This window comes from Haliotis rubra, unplaced genomic scaffold (assembly GCF_003918875.1).
Source record: "Haliotis rubra isolate DU_JTF1 unplaced genomic scaffold, ASM391887v1 Scf707, whole genome shotgun sequence".
Classification (NCBI taxonomy): domain Eukaryota; kingdom Metazoa; phylum Mollusca; class Gastropoda; order Lepetellida; family Haliotidae; genus Haliotis; species Haliotis rubra.
Genome location: NW_025767421.1, coordinates 506603 through 534269, shown reverse-complemented (window position 1 = coordinate 534269; position 27667 = coordinate 506603). Strand labels below are relative to the sequence as shown.

Below are 27667 nucleotides of genomic sequence, written 5' to 3'. Positions count from 1 at the left end.
TGTCAATATGTTTATTGGTGACTCCTGCAATATTCAAAGTGTCTTTAACGATACCAGTCGTTATAAAATCGACGAAAAGGTGTTTTCAGGGACTGTCATACGATTCTTTCTCAAAGGTTGTTTATCAGATTTCCAATACTCAAGATCTTCCTGAAGCTTTCACAAATTAATAAATTATGTTAGTAGACATGTGGAGGGCATTTCAATATTTGATACATCAGTGACGAAAAGAAGTCTGACGCAAATCTCTCTTTCAACTGCAACAATAACATTATAATCCCGTATTTGGCGAGGTGACACTCTTGACATGCCTTTGCCTGTGTTTGAGAGGGGCGCCACTGTTTGGATACACCTTTTTCTTTTCACGGACAACTGGAGTGATCTTTAAATGAAACTGATCACCTAAAAACAGTCCTATGTTATACTCGGAATCACACGCTAGCTATCTTAAACATAACCATATTTCAAGTTAAAATGCATAGGGGCGTTTTTTTGCTACTTTCCTATTCCTGATTCATCCCACTGCGCAGTACAGTGGTGACTATGCTTTCCTTATCTAACAGGCACACACGGAAAACAACGTATCCGCTAGGACCAGCCAGACACCAACAGCTTGTAGTGGAGAACATCTGACTAGCTGAATCAATCTGGATATTCAGGTAAGTGTCACTAATGTAGTCCCCTATCACAATCCGCGTACAGCTGATAGGCATGGTTTCCTGTCCTCTTCGCCATGTAATATCAAGCTGTTTTATCGCTATTTTGTTTGATAGCTTGTATATGTTTATGGACAAGATGAACTACTAAAGGGGAAACTGAAAGTCTCTGTCGTTTTTTGACATGTCAAACACAAGCTGAAACATACTTTTTTTACTTTTTACAATACCTACACAAGTTGTAGAGAACGACGCATATTGGGGAATAAAAGTTTACAGAAATGTAACATTTGTAACATATATAAAATTGTTAACGGAAAACCCAACAAATGACATGTTTTCATTATTAAGAAAACGCAGTTCTGAGATTTGGGATTTTTCAATCGTATTTTAAAAATAAACACTTTCAGAGTTTGTTATTCTTGCTCCTGGCTTCTGTAATTCAATGCCAAAACTTCATGGTATACGGCGAATTTGGAATAGAACTTTCATATGTAAAACTGTATGCCATTTCATTCTGATACAAAGCTGCAGTTATCAGTCACCCATGCTATCTGCTTCTTTATACCGAGTTCCTATTCACCGATAGTACGGGGAAATGTGATCTACCATTGATAGCATTTTTACAAAACGGGTAGAAGGAAACAGAACAGAACCCAAAAGCAAGTTATCATAAATATTTCAAGGAAAAACACAGTTTTGAAAAGTATCTCTTTGTTCCCAAAATTTGTTTACTTTCATATTCTTAAACTAAGATCATACAACCACAGTTTGAATACTGAAAATGGTAATAGGTAGGGCTGGGGTGGGTCCAAATTTCCTACCCGGGTACCCGACCCCCTATTACCCGACCCGACTCGGGTACCCGTAATAACACTAATTGCGAGTGACGGCCGAGATTAAGAGGGGCGTCTGGAAATATTTTGAATACGGCATCAGGCACAAAGACAAAAAGCACTTTGTGCACAGTGCAGCTGAGTCAGAAAGGAGGGAGTACGTAATTTTCATCTTATACAGCAATACAATAATTTCACACATTTTTATATTGGTTACATAGATATATCGATACTGAACATTATTGTCCTACACGTTTTACCTGTATTTCTGTCATTTTGCCAATGTATACATTTTACAAATTTGGTATAATATAGTATCACGGTGTCCATAGCATTTGTTGCGTGACTGAGTTGTTCTCTCTGTTGAAGTTTGCTGTACTGTTTAAACAGGCCCCAAGAGAGGACCTTCCCTGTGTGTGAATCAGCCTCACAATGTCACCGACCGTCACTTTGTTCTGTTTCCTGGTTTCACTACACAACGTCGCTTCACAGGGTGAGTTTCGCATACAGACTGTAATTCCGGAACTCGTATTCCTGCTGTCGCAACTTGTTTCATTTGTAATTGTGCGTTATTCCTATTTATGGAATACGTTCAGCACACTGCAGTATCGTCAAATATCGGGAAAATATGACTCAACAATCACATTTTGCTTTCATCACAATATCACGGAATGCATAGGCGAATCCAGAGCCCTCCCCACTTTTGTCCTGAAAGTTTATTAAATGACCATTGGAACTCTGGTGAGAATGAAGTGTGCACCCTCCCCTCTTCTCAAGAGTGTGCACACCAACATCCACCCCACACCCCTTCTCAAAAAGCTGTATCCGCCCCTAGGATATATTTTGTTATCAAATATGTGAACACTCGTCAAGAAGTGAGTTTTGTTTAACGCCGATATTAACAGTATTTCAGTTATATTACGGCATGTCAGTACACCGTGGGAGTAAAGAATGACAATTTCCACTGTCCTGAAAACCCACGACTAAGGTATTTTGCTGTCAAATCTAGGAAATATAAAGAAGGCGAACCGGAAATCGAACAATCATAAATGTCTGACTTGGCACAGCGAGTTACAGAGTCTTCAGAAGAGCGGGCCACCCGTATCCCTGGAAGTATTTTAAGAAAGACAGTATGTGATGAACAGAATATTACCCCCGTGTGTTTACTAATAGTAAATGTTGTATATTGGTTATAAGAAAACATTTCTATTTCTAATATGCATTTCTGATACACATTCGGCCAATAGACTCTAGTAATACATTGTATGTCCATTCGATTCAATATGTGTATTGCACACATTGTATACGTTTATGACGACGACAAATGGTTTTCCGTTTTTTCCGAAACAGGAAAACCGCCAGACATAACAGATCCTCCAGTGCAACAAATCAAATACATCGTTGAACATGGGAACTTCACCTTCACATGCAAAGCGGATGGCAACCCTGCTCCTAAGTAAGAACATAATATTTCATTATAGCTGAGGGATACGGAGAAAACGGACCCCAGCGAAAAGGGACCCCATAAACCCAGAAAACTGCCACCGAACATAGAGAAAACGGCCTCTGTGCCTAGAGAATATGGCCAACATAGTTGCACCAAGATCAAAGGAGATTATATGATTAGATATATACTAAATGATAGAGATTTACTTCACTGCGGATATTTAAAAAAAAATTGATTGATTGTTTTTGTTTCGATATCCATAGCGGTTTAACCTTTGAAGATTGATTGGTTGTTTCGATATCCATAGCTGTTTAACCTTTGAAGATTGATTGGTTGTTTCGATATCTATAGCGGCTTAACCTTTGAAGATTGATTGGTTGTTTCGATATCCATAACGGTTTAACCTTTGAAGATTGATTGGTTGTTTCGATATCCATAACGGTTTAACCTTTGAAGATTGATTGGTTGTTTCGATATCCATAACGGTTTAACCTTTGAAGATTGATTTGTTGTTTCGATATCCATAGCTGTTTAACCTTTGAAGATTGATTGGTTGTTTCGATATCCATAGCTGTTTAACCTTTGAAGATTGATAGGTTGTTTCGATATCCATAACGGTTTAACCTTTGAATATTGATTTGTTGTTTCGATATCCAGAGCAGTTTAACCTTTGAAGATTCATTGGTTGTTTCGATATCCATAGCGGTTTAACCTTTGAAGATTGATTGATTTCGATATCCATAGCGGTTTAACCTTTGAAGATTGATTGGTTGTTTCAATATCCATAATGGTTTAACCTTTGAAGATTGATTGGTTGTTTCGATATCCATAACGGTTTAACCTTTGAAGATTGATTGGTTGTTTCAATATCTATAGCGGCTTAACCTTTGAAGATTGATTGGTTGTTTCGATATCCATAGCGGTTTAACCTTTGAAGATTAATTGGTTGTTTCGATATCCATAGCGGTTTAACCTTTGAAGATTGATTGGTTGTTTCGATATCCATAACGGTTTAACCTTTGAAGATTGATTGGTTGTTTCGATATCCATAACGGTTTAATCTTTGAAGATTCATTGGTTGTTTCGATATCCATAACGGTTTAACCTTTGAAGATTGATTGATTTCGATATCCATAGCTGTTTAACCTTTGAAGATTGATTGGTTGTTTCGATATCCATAACGGTTTAACCTTTGAAGATCGATTGGTTGTTTCGATATCCATAACGGTTTAACCTTTGAATATTGATTGGTTGTTTTGATATCCATAGCTGTTTAACCTTTGAAGATTGATTGGTTGTTTCGATATCCATAGCGGTTTAACCTTTGAAGATTGATTGGTTGTTTCGATATCCATAACGGTTTAACCTTTGAAGATTGATTGGTTGTTTCGATATCCATAACGGTTTAACCTTTGAAGATTGATTGGTTGTTTCGATATCCATAACGGTTTAACCTTTGAAGATTGATTGGTTGTTTCGATATCCATAACGGTTTAACCTTTGAAGATTGATTGATTTCGATATCCATAGCGGTTTAACCTTTGAAGATTGATTGGTTGTTTCGATATCCATAATGGTTTAACCTTTGAAGATTGATTGGTTGTTTCGATATCCATAACGGTTTAACCTTTGAAGATTGATTGGTTGTTTCGATATCCATAACGGTTTAACCTTTGAAGATTGATTTGTTGTTTCGATATCCATAGCTGTTTAACCTTTGAAGATTGATTGGTTGTTTCAACATCCATAACGGTTTAACCTTTGAAGATTGATTGATTTCGATATCCATAGCGGTTTAACCTTTGAAGATTGATTGGTTGTTTCGATATCCATAGCGGTTTAACCTTTGAAGATTGATTTGTTGTTTCGATATCCATAACGGTTTAATCTTTGAAGATTCATTGGTTGTTTCGATATCCATAGCTGTTTAACCTTTGAAGATTGATTGGTTGTTTCGATATCCATAACGGTTTAACCTTTGAATATTGATTTGTTGTTTCGATATCCAGAGCAGTTTAACCTTTGAAGATTCATTGGTTGTTTCGATATCCATAGCGGTTTAACCTTTGAAGATTGATTGGTTGTTTCAATATCCATAACGGTTTAACCTTTGAAGATTGATTGGTTGTTTCGATATCCATAACGGTTTAATCTTTGAAGATTGATTGGTTGTTTCGATATCCATAGCGGTTTAATCTTTGAAGATTGATTTGTTGTTTCGATATCCATAGCGGTTTAACCTTTGAAGATTGATTGGTTGTTTCGATATCCATAACGGTTTAACCTTTGAAGATTGATTGGTTGTTTCAATATCTATAGCGGCTTAACCTTTGAAGATTCATTGGTTGTTTCGATATCCATAGCGGTTTAACCTTTGAAGATTAATTGGTTGTTTCGATATCCATAGCGGTTTAACCTTTGAAGATTGATTGGTTGTTTCGATATCCATAACGGTTTAACCTTTGAAGATTGATTGGTTGTTTCGATATCCATAACGGTTTAATCTTTGAAGATTCATTGGTTGTTTCGATATCCATAACGGTTTAACCTTTGAAGATTGATTGATTTCGATATCCATAACTGTTTAACCTTTGAAGATTGATTGGTTGTTTCGATATCCATAACGGTTTAACCTTTGAAGATCTATTGGTTGTTTCGATATCCATAACGGTTTAACCTTTGAATATTGATTGGTTGTTTCGATATCCATAGCTGTTTAACCTTTGAAGATTGATTGGTTGTTTCGATATCCATAGCGGTTTAACCTTTGAATATTGATTGGTTGTTTCGATATCCATAACGGTTTAACCTTTGAATATTGATTGGTTGTTTCGATATCCATAGCTGTTTAACCTTTGAAGATTGATTGGTTGTTTCAACATCCATAACGGTTTAACCTTTGAAGATTGATTGATTTCGATATCCATAGCGGTTTAACCTTTGAAGATTGATTGGTTGTTTCGATATCCATAACGGTTTAACCTTTGAAGATTGATTGGTTGTTTCGATATCCATAACGGTTTAACCTTTGAAGATTGATTGGTTGTTTCGATATCCATAACGGTTTAACCTTTGAAGATTGATTTGTTGTTTCGATATCCATAGCTGTTTAACCTTTGAAGATTCATTGGTTGTTTCAACATCCATAACGGTTTAACCTTTGAAGATTGATTGATTTCGATATCCATAGCGGTTTAACCTTTGAAGATTGATTGGTTGTTTCGATATCCATAGCGGTTTAACCTTTGAAGATTGATTGGTTGTTTCGATATCCATAACGGTTTAATCTTTGAAGATTCATTGGTTGTTTCGATATCCATAGCTGTTTAACCTTTGAAGATTGATTGGTTGTTTCAATATCCATAGCTGTTTAACCTTTGAAGATTGATTGGTTGTTTCAATATCCATAGCGGTTTAACCTTTGAAGATTGATTGGTTGTTTCAATATCCATAGCGGTTTAACCTTTGAAGATTGATTGGTTGTTTCGATATCCATAACGGTTTAACCTTTGAAGATTGATTGGTTGTTTCGATAGTTACAATGAACAAACCACAAATATGGCAGTGTTTATACTGAAATTTAATTACATCAAATGTGAAGTCTGTTTTAAGTAATTCCAACTTTTGTTCTTTTAGTTCTGCCATGGTCCCTTGTATGGTGATCTACCTTCAGTTGTAGGCCATCTATATAATGTTGATATATTGTATTGTCACCTATAGTTGAAGTGTTTTAAATTTAATTAATTTAGATTTGTATCACGAGTCACCGTGAGTCAGGTCAAGATATCCAATCATCCCGCTAATCCCTGTGTACCGACTGACGAGAAAGTAAGAAAACAGGTTGACAAAAGATTTAATAGATCATCTTATCTAATACTTTCACCTACAACAACTGAGTAATGATAACATTTTCTCGTGTTTATTGAATAATTAACTGTTGACGGGTGAAGGCGCAAGCCCGAAATAATCCTTTCCGCTACTGTTTAAAAGACTTGATGACAAACACCCTTGCTCCTGATCAGCCAACCGGCGCCCACTTATATCTCTTTAAGAAAAACATGAAATACTACTTTTTGATAGACAGAGTTATTATTTATCCTGTTTATTTATCTCTTTAGTACACATGAAGAGTGGTTTGACGAGCATTCTGCAGCAAACAGTATAATACATAAATACCACTTGTAGATGTACAACCTAAATCTTTACCATTATTATGTTATCATTGTCGCTGCCTTCTTGTTATGATATTGATATAGAGATGATCAAAAGCAAAATAAAATACATGTAGTTTCTGTTATATATAATGGCCGTTTTCTCTTGGCCAAGAGGCTGTTTTCTCTAGCAGCGGTGGCCGTTTTCTCGAAAAAAAATTGGCCGTTTCCGCTGGGGTCTGTTTTCACTATAACCCATAGCTGATGGCTGGCGAGTGAGTGAATTATGCAGTGGGTGATTGAGAAATGGGTTTCATGATGTACCCACATGGACAATCAAACCGAACTCTTGGCGTGATGAGCCCATGATTTACACTGTGGTTTCCGTCGATGACGACAAACCACATGAAAGTACATACAAGATATCCACAATATGTAGACATTCGCACCAAACTTGAAGGGGAGCATCCTCAGCTGTAAACATTATTACCTGCTTCCAACAAGGATGCATACGACACGTGGTTACAGACTGTGTACCTCATGCCAAATAACTTTACATTGGTGTTCCTCCTCAAAAGAGACTAAGAATTAATATAACGATCATATGTTAGAATATAAACGTTGGCGTAAGTGGCATAACAAACACACGAGATCAGTACGTTAAAAAAACAAATATGAAATAATATCGCGTTTAATATTCTTACACGTATCTTATAGAGCGATCTGTAATCACATACGTAAGTGTGTAATTGTACACATTGACTGCCCCGCATCCATAGAATTAGGCAACCTGCGCCATTGCTGTACCAACATGGCGCCCGGCTCTTGAACATTCTGGGGTTGCCGTATCGAGGCACGAAGACTTCCTACAAGAGTATCCCATATCTGTTCGAAGTGATTGGGGAGGGGATCTCGATGGCCACTCAATACCCGCATTTTGCGTCAAAACAGCTGTGTGTGGAGCTGCATTGATATGTTGGAATTAGAGGTCAGGACCATGAGAAACCATGAAAAGCACCAACGCTGGGACAAGGAGTTGGTCACGATATCCCGCTGCACTGATGTTTCCACGAATTACGTAAAGACGTGATCGCTCGTTCCCGCAGAAAGTTCTCCAAACCATTACGCTTTCCGCCACGAAATCGAATCAACTTCTTGCGTGCATCACTGGGGGTGACGCTCACTGCCCCTACGCTACGCTCGCATTCATCCGTCGGCAAATCGCAGCGTAAAACGTGATTCGTCGCTAAACACAACCCTACTTCATTGGCTCTGGTTCCAGCGTGCAACTATGCCAAGCGTAAACGTTCATTACGGTTTACCTATGTTAGAATTGGCCAAACATAAGGACGTCGGGCACGAAGATGGGCAGCGCGTAAGCGGGTTCGTATGGTCAGAGCAGTTATGTGACACCTGAACAGGTGGTGAATTGTCCGTCTACTGCATCTCATCACACGTGCAACAGCCACAGTGGACTGGCGAGCCTGGAGCATGGCGATTGCACGTTCACGTTCAACATTTGTAAGGGTGGCATGAGAACCGTTAATCCCCCAAGGACAGTTAACGCGGGTTTTTTCTAATCACCAGCACATTCCGCACACGTGTTGGTGGTTAGGCACACGTGCAGGGAGATCCGGTGAGTCCCTGTATCGATGATATAATGTTGTAAACACAGAGTCTCACCAATCTCACAATTGGTGAAATTATCAGGAGGCATGTCATTGGTTTCCACATATATGCGGATGATACGCAACTCTACATTGCTATTGAATCAAAAGATGTTTCACTCAATATCAACAAACTTGAGCTCTGCATTCATGAAATCAAATCGTGGATGAGCTCCAACTATTTGATGTTGAATGAGGAGAAGACGGAATCCCTTCTCATTGGCTCCAAACATCAGCTTATAAAGTTGAAGACTGCTTTGCCATCACATTCACTTCGTATTGGTGACACAGACATCCTACCATCAGAAAGTGCCAGAAATTTTGGTGTCATCCTTGATTCCAACATGTCCATGGATTACCTCCATCAGTAGAGCCTGCTACTACAACATCCATAATTTCAGCAATGTCCGCCACTACCTTGATACTGACACTTGTTAACTTCTGATGCAGAGTCTTGTCACTTCCAAACTTGACAACTGTAATTCACTATATGCCAACCTCTCTACTAAATCACTCCAGAAACTACAAAGAATCCAAAATTCTGCTTCCAGATGTATCACCCACACTCATCGTCATGACCATATCACCCCAGTACTACAGTCTCTACACTGGCTCCCCATTTCTGCAAGAATTACCTTCAAAATCCCCATTCTCTGCCTCATGACTGCCTCTACAACGATAACTTTCCTGACTATCTGAAACATCTCGTCTCCGTGTATGTACCTCAGTGAAGTCTCCGATCCTCCTCTGACTTTCTCCTCACCCAACACAGATCTCCAAACCAATTGTCTAACCGAACCTTCTCTTTGCCAGCCATAAACTGTGGCACTCTTTTCCAAAGGAAATCAGAAAGACTTCATCGAAAGAAACTTTTAAATCTCTGCTAAAGACCAATCTATTCACTGCTGCCTTTCTGTAAAGTTATATGAACTTTTTCCTTCCCCAATATTGTCACAGCGCCACAGAGCATCTCTATGGTGGATATTAGGCGCTTTATAAATAGATTATTATGTTTTACAGATTAAAGATAATATGCAGCAAAGAGGGTTCGGGTGATCCTGGCACAGTCAGGCTGGTAAGGCTCATCATCAGCTCAGGGCCCTCGCCCCCTCTACACGCAGCCCAGACAGTGAATGGGACTTCTCCCAGGAAACGCTGCCTAGTCGAACCCACCAAGAACTTTCCGGAGAATATGAAGGCTCCCCAACACTGCAGCCTTCTGCATTACCCAGAGTGTCAGAAGGGCTGTACTCCCGGTGGAGAACCCGGGCACTCTCCTGATCTGCGCCATGAGATCAGGAGGTACCAAACCTAGGGCACCGAGAACAATGGGGAGCCTGACGACAGTGTACTTGGGATGCAAGCGAGACATTTCAAAGGCGAGGTCCGCATACTTAGTATACTTTTCCTGAATCTTGCTAATCACATTGCTGTCAAAAGGGACAGAAAATTCAATGATATATATAAATTCATTGGCTTTATCAAAAAGGACAAGATCAGGTTTGTTGGCTGGAATTCTCCTCAGGCTGTATATGGGCCTATTCCACAGAGGTTTGACGTCCTGGACATGTTCAGGGTCGTACCATGGGTGGACCTCGGAGTCAAAGCCACAGGCATGTCGGAGACGGTAGTAAAAGCAACGAGCCATGCCATCATGTCGTTTAAGATATGCTGTTTGTGCCAAGGAAGGGCATCCACTGACAAGGCGTTGGACAGTCTCTATTAATTCATTGCAAAGTCGACATTTCATGTTAATATTCTCTTTAAGAATCACATTTAGGCGATTACGAGTGGGAAGTGACTGGTCCTGAGCAGCAAAAAGGAAGCCCTCAGTTTCACATTTAAGACCAGCCGACTTCATCCAGGTGAAGGAGTCGGTGGGATTGCTATTCTGTTCCACACACTGCATGTACACACGATGCAATGGCTTCTCAGAAAGCTTCTCCACAAAATACCGACTCTAGGCAGACTTGGTGAAGGACTTCACCTGGTTTACTCCCATCGCTGTACCGTCCATCAATACAACTCCATCGACAAAATCAACCTCAAATTTCAGATTCTGTCCAACAACATTGGCACGCTTAAAGGAGCTGTGGAATTCCTTGCTTTCATCATGAGTCTTGACATGCATCACCAGAGGATCATCCGATAAATAAATATGTACAAATGTACACACTAAAATTCTATCATGAAGAGCCTCCACATTAATCAAACCCCAACCTCCAGAATTGATTGGCATATATAAACGATTGAGAGAGGAACGAGGGTGGTGGGCTCTGTTATCAGACATGATCCTTCTGGTCAGGCGGTCAAGACTCTGGATGTCTTGTTTTGTCCAGTCAACTACTCCAAAGGAATAGGAAAGGACATAGTCGACATTTCATATTGATATTATTACTCTATACACTTAGGGCCTCATTTTTTAATGTGTTTCACGTAGCCACCAAATTCTGAACATGGGTCGGTCGGTCGGTCGGTCGAGATAAAGAAAATAATGAATAATGTTCTTGATTCTCATTTATTGTAATACAATTTCTCGCGTTTTTTTAACGTGTGGCAACGACTGATTAAAAGAAAGATGAATGTTCTATATGACGAGGCGGCGGTGTTGGAATGAAAAAAAGGGTTGTGTTTTATGTTGTTGTTGTTTTTATTGTTGTTTTGTTGGGATTTTTTGTTTTTGGGGTTTTTTTGTGTGTTTTTTTTGTTTTGATTTTGTTTGTTTTTTGTTCGGCAATAAAATTAGAAGGGTCGGTCGGGCGATGAAAAACACAGAAAATATAAATGCTGCCCTTACTGGGGTCCCTAGTATCGGGATTTACCGTCAAGTACAGGAATCTAACCAATATTATGTCAGATTTAACAAGAACAACAGTATATTCGAAAACATAGATAACACAAACAGCCCTTATGATGACGTGCGAGTTTCCAATTGAATATGTAGAGTATAACATCCTTGTTACAAGGACGTGAGACTTGTTTCTTTCGCAATGTTAATAAATCTGACTCATTTTCATCGTCCGGGTCATATCACTTTAGAATATTCGAGTTTTGCTCCTCGCTTCCTTCTTAGAAAACATCTTAATTATCGATTTACATAATTGTTTTGTTTTCCTTCTTGGAATATGTGTTTGGCACGTTCTGTCGGGAGTTCTAACCTACGATCGCTACCATTCATGCGTAAAAACAACATAAAAAGTTACAGTAAATCCATGGAAGTTACTTGTTGTAAAACAATATCTCGACGTCTTGGATTCCATAATATACAAATACACGCACACGCACAAAGTTTGCAAAGCCTTCAATATCTTAGGAATGAGGGAAGAGTTACATCTGCATTAACTCGAAAAGTCCGTGCAAGTCAAAAATCGACTTGTTCGCTCGTTTTATCGATTTACGCAGAAAACTTTCATTCCAATAAATAGGTGTTTTCTTATGTATGTGTCTTCTTGTGAGTTTAGTTTTACGCTGCTTTTAGCAATATTCCAGCAATATAACGGCGGGGGACACCAGAAATGGGCTTCACACATACTATCCCATGTGGGGAATCAAACCCGGGTCTTCGGCATGACGAGCGAACGCTTTAACCACTAGGCTACCTCGCCTAGGCATCACTGAGTGACCCGACACACTTTTTGTAGATCATGACTTCTTTCTTCCTGTTCACAAAATATTTTGTATTCTTATTCCTTTTGAATCCATCGTTTTGAGTGATACCGAGGTTGTATTACCTATTTTAAAACATGTGAAATAATGCTTAGACCTAAAGAAAAAAAATGTTAACCATTTGGCTTTAAGAACAGCTTGGTAGCTTTTTAATATATACATATCATGTCTTTGCGTTTCCATTAATTTCCCGTGTACAACATTTGAATCAGATGACAAACAAGATACTGTAAGTCTCCATGGTCCTTAGGATGGTGATCGACCTTCAGTTGCTAGTTTTACTGTCCTTCCATGGCAGGTTTTTATGTTATACATTTATTGATTTGAATATTGATATCAACTGTTCTCGTCACGATATGGCTGCAATATTGCCGATGTGACGTTAAATTTTAACTCACTCACTCACTCAGATGATATGCTTTGACTTGTCGTTTTAGACGGTCCATTCTGCTGTGCGTAGCACCCAACTCTGATTGAATACACATACACTCCTCTGGTATCTAACCCCACATCAAGCAGACACCCTGAAATAACGGAAATAATGTCCATTGCTGTAACACCAAACCTCCAATCGTTGGTTCAAAGTTCTTATTGGTCCATATTTTGTTTCTTGATTTGGATTTACACCACTTTCGGTTGTACTATTCAGAGGGGAGATAACCATTGCTCACATAGCCATTATACTCCTTACGAAACCGTGCTTAGAGAGCTTGTTACGTTAAAGGCACTTTATCACACCACACTTCTCTAGAAACAAATAATGCATTTCTCTCAATAATACTATCAGCCCTCAGGGAAGCTGCGACATAATTTATTAAACGTCACATGCAACGTAAAACACAACTTTGCAGATTCTGATACCTTTCGGTATGGACTTACCGAAACAAACCGTCAAAAATGCAAATTCAACTTATAAAGTTGAAAAATAACGCGATGAAAAAACCCGCGCGAAATCGGAGTTCAAACATTTCACTAATTTTCCCCCGACTTTTCGGGGGAAAACTGGTTTCAACAGCTGGGCTGCGCTCATAGCACGTGCGCAGTGAAATAGGTTCGCGCAGCTTGGAAGCGGGTTGTCCGGTGAATACTCGGTGAAGGCATTGGTGTGAGCTATTTTTCTAATGTTTTGTTGATATCTCACAGCCGCGAGCTTTTTATATGTTTTGACAGTAAATAAACTGTTTATATAATTTCATTTGTCTATTTCACCACACGTTCTTCTTACCGAGTCACTTTCTCAGTTCGATACTTAAAAGCAATGTCATTATTTAGCGTTGACAGAATTTCTAACTGTGATATAGATATGTCGTTGTCACAGACAAAACTCAATGTCTTGTTTTATTGACACCTGTGTGTCTGCCTGCCTGTTTGCTAATGACAATATTCAATACACAGCTGCTATCACTGACCACATGCAATTTGAACTTAACACCAATCAGGCTATACACCATAAACAAAACGCATTGATGTATGGCCCGAGTTCGGTCTCTGTCACATTATGTAATTACACAGACAGGCAGGTGTGATACTTGAACACATGACATGTTATGATGTCTGTTGATTGCAAAATGTTAAACACAAAAAATGAGCATGTATTTACAAAACCCAACATCTCTATATATACACACACAATGAGCCGTGAGGGATTCTGGAAATGAACCTGCAGTTACACTTGAGTGCACACCCACCCGCTCTGACTGGGTTCGGTAGCCCGGCTGCTTCGTTTCTTGGGAAGTAAACCCAAGTACACAATATTGCACTTTTGATTTGCGATTGTAGGCTTATAATTTTGTTTATATGTTTTTTCATAACCGGCAATGTATATTATATGTCATGAATAAGTGATAATTGTGTTTTAATTATGTTTGATTTTTTGGTTGCATGTGACCTTTTTAAAAAAACAATACGTATTTAGATTACAATATTAATTTTTAAAAGTTCAAATGATTTAGTGTAACGTTGCATTAAATCGACACTCGTGCCCTCTACCGGCCGAACATTATTTAAAGCGAACCCCATAGAGATATGTCCCTTGGCTCTTTACGAATATCCTACACATAACATTGATTGAAACAGTTCGGCAAACACCGATAGCACCGCGTGCGACAATCGTTTACATTCCATTTGTAGCAAGTGTTCGCCTCGAAGTTTCAGTTATCGATTTCAGGCGAGTCGTAAGGGATAATAACTCTTTTATTGCATCAAAAGGAAGCTAAAATGAGTGCATATGCAGATATACAGGGGCGGATACAGCTTTTTGAGAAAGGGGGGGTGCACACTATTGAGAAAAGGAGGGGTGCACACTTCATTTTTACCCGAATTTCAATAGTCAATTAACAAACTTTCAGCACAAAAGGGGGGGTGCGCACCCCTGCACACACACCCCACACCCCCCACACCCAACCCCCTCTGGATCCGCTTATGATATATATCACACATCAGTCACAAACAGAGAAAGATGGATACTCCTAGAAGGGATAAAGTATGTGTAGTCACTAGTCAGGTAGATGTGCCATCGGTGAAAATCATCTTATACATGTCTTCTGTATTCCAATTTCTCTCTCCAGATACAAATGGTACGTGGACGGGAAGGAGATTGAGTCAGGCAAGTATCAGAAAGTAAATGCTGACAGTGGCGTCCTGGAAATACCCGACTTTTCCCGAAGGGAAGCCGGAGACTACCGATGTGGGGCGACAAACAACATCAGCCAAGGAGTATCCCCGTTAGCCATTTCACCTGCTATCAGCTTGAAGGAAATCCGTGAGTTGAACTCATTTTTCAGAGATCCTATCGCGAGGTTATATTTCCATGCAGCATCCCTGCACTCTTTTATTATTCATCGATAATATTTACCTTTCTCTTTCATGATCTTTTCCGTTAACAGCCAGTTAGTTCTAGGATCAGGTCACACAAGATTGATTCTATCCTGTGACATTCTAAAGTGAAATAAATTCCTGCCACAGCGGTTCTTATTGACGCACTCCGTGTACTTCTTAATGTCAACTGCTGAGTGAACAGGGAGAGATAAGTGGAGCTACTGGCTTGAAGGAATTACAAATTGCATAGCTGTTTTTCGTTTATGCTTGCATCTATTAAAAAAGAGCAGTTAGCATGAGGAACTCCCCGGTATTATTATGATGTTGAGGACCCCATTATCTTCAGACCCCAAACGTTACAAAGCCAAACACTGCTCGTACATTTTGAGGATATTTGAGTTGGTCGTCATAGTAACTAGCCAAGTGAAAAATAACAGGAGAGGAAAGAACAGAATCGTACGTAAAGTTTGATGTACACATATAAAACAAAGATATTTATGCAAAATAAACCAAGCACAAATTGAATTTCTTTACAATGGAGGATTGTTTAAAAGCGGACAGCAGAAGAGGGTGCCTTGTGGGTGTACTGGAAATCAAATCTCCCATAGCCAAGGGTTCACCCATATAATGAAAGGACCCTCGTGAGATATAAATCTTATATTTGTCTCTGCATATTTTAAGAACAAGCCACCGGTTGGTCCGAAAGCGACGACATTAAAGATGTTCGGGCGACAGAGGGGGATTATGCCAAACTGGAATGTAACAATGTTACACAGGGGGACCCCAAACATCCATTCAGCTGGTTTCTGAAATCTTCAAGCGCTGATCAGTTGCAAGCAAGTGACAGAACCTACATTGACGAGAGGGGTATGTGTGTCTCGTATCTGTCAACTGATTCTCATTATGTCATATTACGTGAATTTAATCAAAATAAATTCAATCATGAGTAGGAGAAATTTCACCAAAAGACCATCTGAAAGGCAAAGGGTTTTGAGCTCTTAACAAATGCATGACATTGATTACATTCATAAATTATATATTTCTGCATTCAAAATGTTTTCACTGATACAGGTCAAGCGTTGATTTATATTTGTACGCAAACCTTAACCAAAAGAAAATACGCTGTTGTAAGATATTTGAATTGAATCAGTAGCAGTTATACTTTGCCAATGTTTCACATGTGAAGATATGACGCTGTATGTTGGTGAAGGTACACTACATTTCATCTACGTGGAAGTAAGTGACAAGACGAGTGATGATGATGTCTATAACTGTGCCATCTATAACAAAGTTCGGGAATACATCAAACTTGGAAATCCTAAGAGACTGACAGTTACAAAACACACTGGTACGTTTACTGGGATTCTGGAACAGAACTGTTCTTCCGTATGCATGTATGAATAGTCCTTAGTAATAGGGCGGTCAGGGTCACTGACTTGGTTGAATGTCTGTCATTGGCCCCAAGAGAAATTGGACGTTGTTAATGCTATTTCCCACTGGTTCGCCTTCCCAAGATCTTATTATGTCAAGGCTTTGGTGATATAGCTAGAATATTGCTGCTAAAAACAACATATTTTAAAATAGTATTGACTGAGACTCAACATGACAGTTACAAAGACAAGCAATGCTTGTAGATCATTTTGACTGATTAAAGCAAGCCGTCGTAAGTTTTCACTTTCAATTAGAAGTAACACAATTTGATACATAAAACAGAATTCACATATAGTCTACCCGTGAAGATCCGGGTTAGAATATTGATCTTCAGTAACCCATGCTTGTCGTAAGAGGCGACTAACGGGATCGGGTGGTCAGGCTCACTGACTTGGTTGACACATGTCATTGGTTCCCAATTGTGCATATCGATGTTCCTGCTGTTGATCACTGGATTGTCTGGTCCAGGCTCGATTATTTACACACCGCCGCCATATAGCTGGAATATTGCTGAGTGCGACGTAAAACTCAACTCACTCACTCACATATAGTCACCCATAACTTCAGTTCCTATATGTCGCAGGTGAGTTCAAGGGTATCTTATTTCCTTGTTGCCTCTCTGTGTCAGGTTCACGTGAAAGGAAGCCAAAGAAACAGTTCCAAACCAACCCTGCAGAATTCCCAATTGGTCAAACCGCAGATCTGGAGTGTGTTTTCAGCGGATAGTGAGTAGCGTCCAGACGTGAATGTGTGTTGTGTTTGTCATGGGAGTTACAGAGATGTGAAGTTACTTAGTACCAACGTGCCACGGCTCAGGTTTACTTTCTATGACAGAAAATAACCAAGTCAAAGATGTCGCTATGCATTTCATCATTTCGTAGATCTTATCCTTTCTCATCAGCGTTTGCCTTGAAATAATGAAGATAGTATCATTCATCGAAAGGTTTTATTTAGTTTGGCAAATTACAGCTTTGATGTTCAGATTACAAGGACCGTTGTACAATGTTTAACCTTATGCCCTTACTGTAGTTGAAGACATGTATCATACAGACTCGTTGAGATTTTCCCGATGCCACATTATGCCTCGTATGGACCCTATATACTGACTGACATACAACACCCTTGCCGTTTTTTCGTCTCTTAATTGAATATTCGTTTTGGCACCTCAAGTTTGAAGGATCCTGATGGTATTTTTTGCGTTTGGGTGTATGTAATTGAAACAGCATAATACCTAAGTAATTATTGTAATAAATATAAGTATTCCCGGAGATTTCGGTTGGAATGACATTTTCTAGTCTTTTATCGCTGGTCTTAGTTGTTTTGGTTGCCAACTTTCTTTAAATTTGTAAATACAAAATATCAATATATGTCGCATTAGTGTGTGCTGCTATTTGATGGTTTACGCGATGTGCAGATGCGATGAACCACTATTCAGTTAATACATGTTCACTTATCGTTGAAGCCCCCGACCATCAATCTACTGGTTTGACACGAAGAATGAACCCATCAGTCCCGGAACGAAATACCAAATGGATGGCCACAACATGAAACTGAAGATCACGAAAATAACAGAGAAGGACGAAGGCAACTACAGATGCAAAGGGGAGAATGCTCAGGGTGAAGCTGAGGCGACCATCTTCCTGGACGTAAAATGTATATATCCCTTGATTGTCTGACATAACGACGCTACAGGTTACCATTCTATTGTAATAGAATTCAAGTCACTTCTATCAATCTTGTTGACGACGGCAGGTTACAATGCCAGCATTCTCTCATCTTATGAATGGCGTGAAAAATGTAATGTTAAGGTAGTGAATATTTCCTTCGGATAAGCGATTGAATGACTGAAATATCCAGAAAGCCCAAGTTTCAGCAAAATCTGGTCAAGCATGGACCCGGTGAAGTGCATATGTGTTTCAAAACAATTATACTTGAAGTTACTTCAAAGTTCTAATACAGGTGTTCAATGATTCACTTAACTCAACATTACATTTTCATAGTGGTGACATTATAAGTTGTTCACTGGTCCCGAGGGGGACATGGGCTGATGTACCCTCGATGTACCCTACATCAACCCATGGGCCTCGAGGGACCAGTGAACAACGTATTTATCTTACCGAACACCTCCATGGTAATTTTGAACTGTTTGAAGCACGGGTATCGGATCACAGTATGGAGTACAAGACAAGACGACAAGAAAAACAAATTTAGAGTTATCTCCCGTCCATCGATTTGCATTCGCAAAATATCGGTAATTTCCGTACATCATACGTGGTTCAATGTTATTCGAGATAAAGAATTACTACTACGAAGTACCAAATGAGTTTGGCATTCCCAGCGTGGTACATAGAAAATGTTACTGGCTAGTAAGCGGGATACATTGAAAATAATAGAAGAGTGCTCAGCCAATCAGAAAACGACATTTATGTGTGAGGCAAGATAAGTAGTTGTGTACAGCAGACAATTATTCAAGATATTTTGTGTGTTAAGGCTGAATTAAGTTAATACTTTCTGCAGCTGCTCCTATATGGGAAAAGGCCATCACTAACCTGACCGTGCAGGAGGGTAAAGACGCTTCCTTCACCTGCAAGGCCCGCCCATCTATCGGCGAGACAGCTTTGAAACCTCCAGTATGGTACAAGAATTGGGAGAAAATAGAAGGAAACACAGGTAAATATCCGATAAAGTAAGTGTCAATGAAAAAAGGAACGATCCTTATCGGCAGTCATTGACAAGATTCTTTTGAAGAGAGGAACCCGTGAAGATCCGGGTTGGATTTGGTCTTCAGTAACCCATACTTGTTTTAAGTAGCGAGTAAAGTGATCTTGGTTGACACATGTCATCGTATCCCAATTGCGTAGATCTATGCTCATGCTGTTGATCAATGGATTGTCCGGTCCAGACTCGATTATTTACAGACCGCCGCCATATAGCTGGAATATTGCTGAGTGCGGCGTAAAACTAAATTCAATCACTTTCAAGAGAGGATAAACTGACATGAAATTGTTACTAACTAGATCAAAAGAAAACTGTCATTGCAAGAAATAAACGGCAATATTAACTAAACCCATCGGAATGACTTAAATGAACATCAGACAAGTACAATGATTGGAACTCTTATGTGTCTGTTGTTTTAAACTTCAGATATCAGTTGTAATAACTATACACACGGACAAAAGTATCGCAACACCCTGCATTTTACATATCATTAACCATAGCAAAGAAACCTATCTATCGGCGAACGCTTTAACCACTAGCCTACCCAACCACCCCTACAATGCACAAGTACCTTTGAAGTAACCCTACTACCTTCTCACGTACCCCCCGTGATGATATCACCGTCATTGCCCTGATATATGGTCGATTATCTCTCTCTTGTCGCAGGTAACTTCCTCTTCAGTGAGAAGGGTCGAGTCCTGACTGTGACTCAGCTGACCAAGCCTGATGACATCATGTGTTTCCAGTGTCAGATCACAAACGACGTGGGTTCCGTGTTTTCCAATGGTTGTCTCAACGTCATCAGTAAGTCGCCTCGTTAATAATTCACCGTATCTGATCGTAATAGTTTTTTCAAAATACAGTGATTTGTCACTGTAAACTAAGAAATCACTTTTGTGCGAGTTCTGTTTGGAGTCATAACCTGAGATTCCAACATGTTTTATAGGATAGGACCATCATTTTGTAATCTCACACTTATATATTCTTTAAAGTTTTAGAGTAATTTTGTATCAGGTGAATACAATATGCAGTTAACAACCCCCGGCCACAGATCTGATTGTGTATGCTATGTTAGAAATAGTTTCTTTGTACACTCTTCCCACAATGACGGACGCAAACTGCTAAGATACAAATAAAACCTTCTTTAAAAATACACTCCACTCATCATAGTGCATGTATTGAGTGATTAGCTTATAGAAAGAATTCCCTTCGTTAATACGATCTTAGTCATTTACATGTACAGTACCAAGGAAGTATATCAAGTTATGACATCATGTTTAAACCTACTTTCAGAACCCATCATAGTGACTACCCAGCCTCTACTTAGGCAGGCCATCATGAAAGGTGATCTGGTGAACCTGACTGTGAGGGGAACCACAGACCCGGGCATGACCCTCAGGTACAGATGGGAATTCAAGACTCAAACCTATTACACAGAGCTACCTCCATATGTGACCTACGACGACGCCACAAACCAAACCTACATCAACACCACAAGTCTGAGCGATGAGGAGTACGAACAGATTCATGGAAACTACACCAGTCTGCTGTACCACGACTTTGCAAATCGCTCTGTAGTCATTACGGTTGTTCCTCGGCGCGATCCAGGTTTGTATGCATAAACACTGGAATGCTATCATTATGTCTGTTGTGCCAAGCATGTGTCTTATATCTCTTGGATGGATAGGATGAGTTTTCCCCCCTTTGGTACTTGTGTGACGTCCAGACACGGGTCCGCCTCCGTGATGTAGTGGTTAGAGCGTCCGCCCGGAAAGAGGAAGGTCGCGGGTTCGATCCCCAGCCGCGTCACATCAAAATACGTTAAAATATGGTACCTGTTGTTCCCTGCCTGGCGCTCGGCATTAATGGGTAAAACAAGGACTGGTCGGCTCAGAGTCAGTATAATGTGTCTGAGTGGGTATTCATGCTTAACTGAGGCATGTTATCGCATTGAGCTAGCATTATAAAACCAGCTTAGTCTGGGCTAGTACAAGCAGCCACACATACACACGCATGCACGTCGTCATATGAGCGAAATAAAGTACGACGTTAAACCCCATTTCACCTCACTTCCAGACACGATGCCTTTAACGTCATGAGACAGTTCTGAGAGACATGTACAAATCTAGTCATGCTCTTACTAGATGTACTCCTGGTGAACCTGTTGTGCGTTCTGAGATGGTTCCATGTCTCAAGACAGGTTCCATTATCAGAGGATGGGAAGGTTTGCTTAATGACACGTTTTGTGGGAAAGTGAAGCAATTGAGATGGAGTCTTCGCTTAATGTTCTTAAGGCTTCTGAACCTAGGTTTTTGTAACACATGTCAATGCAGGTTGTATAGCTTTATAAAACATGTTGAAATTTGCAGTTGCCTATTAAATACAATTTTGTTACTACGAAACTATAATTATATGTGGGATTCAAAAATGTATAATATTTATTCCTTCCAATGTATTTCCATCCAACCTGAACTATATCATTGTCCCAGAGCATCACAGATGTTAAGCGATGTCACAGTGTCACGTTGACATCATCACTCCAGCTTATTGACTAGCATGGTGTTTACATTAGCAGTATCTCTGTAGGTGCATGCTTTAGTTCATTCTCTACCATTGCAGCACCGGCTGTGTTACAAGCAGCAGGCTTCCCGTGGTGGGTGATAGTCATGGTGGCCATGTTCGTCGTGATACTGGTCATCGTTGTTGTCTCCGTCATCATGTCCAGAAGGCAGGATGAGGGAGCCTACAAAAGTACGTAGTTTCAGCTGTTTTCTCAATGAAATCAACGGGTTGGTGATTGCTGCCGCTGGTAGATGAGAATACGCCCACCTTTTCTCGTACACTACACCTGTGCTCATTATTTGATAGTAATGAGTAAGTTAATATTTAAAGTCACATCGGCAGTATTTCAGCCATATCGTGACGATAGTCATATATATTAATACATTCTAATGATATACAGTGGGAAGGACAATGGACTTCGCTTTCACCACAGATTTCTATGGTTTTGGGAAAACAATTGTCGCCACCCCGAAAACTCGGTTTCCATACCCCCGTGTGTGACGTCCATCTTTGGTGTCATTGGTGTCGACGGCAGGGATGTTTATGGAATATTGTTAAAAGCGTTCGGACAACGGTCGAAAAAGTTACATCTTAGTGAGTGAGTGAGTTAGTTTAGTTTTACGCCGCATTCAGCAATATTCCGGCTGTATGGCGGCGGTCGGTAAATCATCGAGTCTGGACTAGACAATCCAGATCAACAGCAAGAGCATCGATCTACGCAGTTGGGATACAATGGCGTGTGTCAACCACGTCAGCCTGCCTGACCCATCCGAACCCGTTAGTCGCCTCTTACGACGAGCATGGGTTGCTGAAGACCAATTCGAACCCGAATATTCACGGGTCGTTACATCTAAGGATCATGCTTGCAGGAATATAATATAGTCACAGCGAAACTTTATAGCTGGCATAACAGAGCTTCTTACATTATGGAAGTCACAGCGATGTGATAGCGGACACAAAGAATCTTAAACTCAAGGTCAAATATTCAAACAAGCGCTATTGAACAATCAAAGGGGAATAACTCTTCATTTCAGACATTTGGCGTACTGCTTACATCTGTACATTTTGCCCTTTACTCCAAATGGAAACTGTGAGGATAGACAAGTCTGGGTATTCTGAACTTCTTTGAGAGGCATTTAGAAGTAGGCAGTATTATATTGATGAACAGCTTCTTTATCACCTTGATAGCGACGTTTTTGGTGTATTCTTGTACACTGGCGTTTTATATTTACTTGAACTGGTCGATGATTCTGCTGTTGCATAGGCGGCTCCAGAGGGTGGGGGTGGGATGGAAGGGTGCGCACTGCCGCTTTTGTCCTGAAAGTTTATTAAATGACCATTGAAACTCTCGTAAAACGGGTGAGATGGAACTGTGCAAACCCCCCAACACCCACACCCCTTTCTCGAAAAGATGTATCCGCCCCTGTGATGGGCTGAAGTCCCCGAGTTTCATCATAGGTTCAGTAGCATGTATCTGTGCTGAGTCAACTACAAACGAAATGTCTGGTTCAAAATATTAACACTGACCCCTACAATGATGTGAAACAAATCTATTTCCAAAACGTTTTTCTTTATTAAGTCTTGTACGCAGCGGAATCTCTGAAATTCTAGACACTAGTCGTAATGCAAACCTAACAACCTCATTTCCTTTTCATCGAACACATGATTCTGTGGCTTATTTTCAAGAAACCGTTGCAAGGCAGGACTACAGTAGTGCTGTGCCGCGACGAGCCGTAAATACTATGGAGGGGTTTTCCACAAATTGTGGGAATGGCGGGTGCTTCCGGTAGAGCAGGACGTGCTTCGTATATGTTTCACAACTAGTGTGTCTTTTACACCAAATGGAATCTGCTTGTGAGGATAGATAAGACTCGGTATTGCTTTGCACTGACGTTCTATATTTTTCACAAAGTTAGTGGAATTCAATCAAATGTTCTTGCAAGTCAGAAATTCAGGGAAAGTCGACATGTACGCTCTTTTTATGTGTTTTCCTACGTATAGGCGTATATGTCTTCAAGATATTGTTTACAATGAAATATCTTCAAAATGTGCTGTGAACACGGCGACTGATTATCCGATTTACGTCTACAGTGAAGTGTGAATATAGGGCGGGAAAAAACATGTGCGCCAAAAACTACAGTAGGGTTAAATAATGATAAAATGTCGTCTGGAAAGAAAGTTCTTCTTCTTTTGTCAACAATGAACCAAGCCAAACTATAAGACTCTATTAACGAGCCCTTAAGTCGTGCAATTTACTAAATTATGTGAACCAACTTGTTCCAGTTTATAAGACTGAACTCGATGCGACATATCTTCAACCGGACAAAGATATTCAGGAGGGGAAGTTCCAGGAAGTGACGAAAATAGAGTGAGTATACAGATCCAGAATAGCGCGCCAACACATACCAAGATTACGGTAATACGCAGAATAGCGCGCCCACACATACCACGACTACGGTAATAGTATTAACGCAGAATAGCGCGCCCAAACATACCACGACTACGGTGATCATAGATACGCAGAATAGCGCACCCACACATACCACGACTACGGTGATAGTATAAACGCAGAATAGCGCGCCCACACATACCACGACTACGGTGATCATAGATACGCAGAATAGCGCACCCACACATACCACGACTACGGTGATCATAGATACGCAGGTGATCATAGATACGCAGAATAGTGCGCCAACACACATACCACGACTACGGTGATCATAGATACGCAGAATAGTGCGCCCACACATACCACGACTACGGTGATCATAGATACGCAGAATAGTAAATTGTACCAGTCACAAGTTGTTGTCGAGGAAAAACCATACTAAATCTGGGCGTCCATTTGAGTACGATTCCAACGATAAGTCAATTTCAAGCATTCCATCATACTAATATTACTATTAGCAAACCAACTTCCAGCTCGAAACACACGGCAAGTATGACCCTAAATTTAAAACCCTCTGTTATCGAGGCCCCGTAGTTCAATCGGTAGAGAGCAGTACTTTAAATCCGAACCTTCGTGAGTTCGAATCCCCGCTCTGGAAGAAACATTTGCATTAGTGTGTTCAATGAAGGAGCGCCTGAGTGATGGTCACGTTACTTCGGGTTATTACTACCTCACACATCATGGTGATGGATTCTAAAGGTGCTCCCGAGTCTCACCTTACGATCACGATAGTCGTCTCTTTCAACAAGCATGTGTTGCTGAAGAACAGTTCCAACCCGGATCTTCACGGGTACTCCAGATAACTGATTCGCTGATTCTCTTGTGTTTTCAGGTACACTGACCCTTTTGATGGAAAGATCAATGAGAATATGTAGTTTTGTGTCCAATTTACACCACAAGTTTGGTCAAGGGGAGTTGTTGTATTATCCCTCGACATTACTTTGCGATATTGCAGTTCAACACCCCAATATGAGCAGGGGGTGTTCTGGATGCTGTGAAATGAATGAGCCTGTAATTACAAAGCAAGAGCTTAGGAGATGTGCACAAACTTTCAACTCGTACATCTCGGAGACATATTGTGAGACATTCATATGTATGATGTGAAGAGTTCAAAGTGCCAACATGGCCATTTGTGATGTCACATGATGTGAGCATCATTATCATGACATTCTCCACTATGAACTCATTTGTTTAACCCAGTAATGATCCACAGTGCAAGAGGATGCAAGTTGATGTCGTCTTGAGGGATTTTAGAAGTTAGAAAGTACAATTTCGACAACCTTTGTGGATAACACCGTGTACCGTTGTCAAACAAAATCTGTACAGAGACGTCGGACGCAAGAAATAAAGGAAGGCGTTATCCATAAAGGTTGTCTATATTGATGCAAGTTGATTGGGATTGTAAGGTTTTTTAATTCATCATTTGTTGCTGTTCTCAATATATTCTGAATGTTTATTCCTATTTTTAGATATTGATTTACAATTCAGCCTGTTATGTGCGACTATTGAAGTCGATATATGTACCATATTTGCTGTATATAGGTCCATTTTATGTTATGGTGCTTAACTATAACCAGAGGATTATGTTATGACTGTCACAGTAAACGTGTGTACTGAAGTGTTAACCTGCGGAAAGGAACTGCGTTCCTATGTTGAGCTCCCTCATGGGAGCCACAGTTCCCAGTTGCTTGTGTATTGAAGAGCATGCAGGAAGTATTCATACTTCATAGAGAGACATGTTTTACTTACAGATACTATTTCCGCATTTATCGTGGACATTGAGAGAAATTTGCTTTATGTAACATGTTGCTTTTTAACAGTATTAGCGATGCTACGCAATAGCATGATGTTTTTTTCCTCCTATCGTGTACATTTAAACAGTTGGGTGGTTATGCTTGTTGGCGTGGTTGACCGGTGAAGATCCAGGTGGGACCCGACCCTCGGTAACCCATGCTTGTCATAAGAGGCGACAAACGGAGTTGTAAATTGATGCTCATGATGTCAGTCACAGGATTGTCTGGTCTAGAGTGGACTATTAAAGACCGCCGCTATATGACTGGAACATTCTTTAGTGGCTGGATAAAGAACAGACAAGCGAAGGTGGCTTGTCTGACCCTGTACTATAGAGACGTGAATAATTGTTTACCACACCAATCATTGGTTTGTTCAACATCCATCGTTATTATTGTGTCAGAAGTGTTTAGTAGGGCAGGATCTGTTTCGGACGAAAAGCGAGACTGATTACGCTCTCGAGTTTTTCAGTTAGGATGAACGTTATATGATGTTATTTCCTCATTTCAAATGTATATTGTTAATTTCTTTGATTTAATTCCTTTTTCATAAAGCTTAATGACAGTTTTAATTGCATTGCCACAGTGATTGTACAGTATTCTCAGTTAGAACTTGTGTTTCAGAGACTTTCTTCAATAAAATTTGTTGTTCAAAATTTGTTTTTCATCGTTAGTAATTACGGGCGATTGGGCCGAGAATTTCCAATTCGCTTACTTTCTACAAGTGAAGAGATAACTGCAAAATGTTTCTTGAGGCTAGTGGGGTTTGGGTTCCTTTCTAAATTCGACGGAACACGTTTATAAGAAACCGATGTAACCAAATTTAAATATTCACACGTTGATTACGAAAACAGCGTACGCCTGGCCACTTATAAATCCACAATGCATTTTAGAAATGGTCAAATGCAACATATGTTAAATTTGGAATTGCACAAAGTAGTTCACTGAGAAAAGTAACAAAATATACCATATGTTGCATTTGATCATTTTCTATAAGGCATCGTGTATTGATCATTCCGGTCATGGAAGCAATTTCCATTTGTCACAGGGGTACACAAAGTACGTGATCTTGGCTACCAGGTATCAGACTTCCATTTTGTGGAAGCTGTAGTGGCTGAGTGGGTTAGATCGCTGATTTTGTGTCCTGGCGATTAGGTGCCTGACTCTGAGAGTGTGGATTAAGCTGGTCCATCATCGTGGTCATGTAGTGTCAGGGTGTGAAGGTATGTTGGTCCAATGTAGCCATGCAGTGTCGGAGAGTGAGGTAATGTTGGTCCAAGCAGTGTCGGAGGGTGAGGTTATGTTGGTCCAATGTAGCCATGCAGTGTCAGGGTGTGAAGTTATGTTGGTGCAAGCAGTGTCGGAGGGTGAGGTTATGTTGGTCGAATGTAGCCATGCAGTGTCGGAGGGTGAGGTTATGTTGGTCCGAGCAGTGTCGGAGGGTGAGGTTATGTTGGTCCAAGCAGTGTCGGAG

General features: G+C 40.1%; 1 protein-coding gene across 1 annotated transcript; it reads left to right on the top strand.

Moving 5' to 3' along the window:
• The first annotated feature begins 533 nt into the window (after positions 1-533).
• LOC124259019 (neural cell adhesion molecule L1-like protein) lies at positions 534-26849 on the top strand. The gene is made up of 14 exons (XM_046693092.1): positions 534-659; positions 1883-1985; positions 2843-2948; positions 14991-15184; positions 15922-16107; positions 16451-16588; positions 17300-17396; positions 18134-18324; positions 19189-19341; positions 20056-20193; positions 20683-20997; positions 22009-22140; positions 24235-24319; positions 25236-26849. Exons 2-14 carry the CDS (start codon positions 1925-1927, stop codon positions 25276-25278), a joined length of 1839 nt encoding a protein of 612 aa, XP_046549048.1. The 5' UTR covers positions 534-659; positions 1883-1924; the 3' UTR covers positions 25279-26849.
• The last annotated feature ends 818 nt before the right edge of the window (positions 26850-27667 follow it).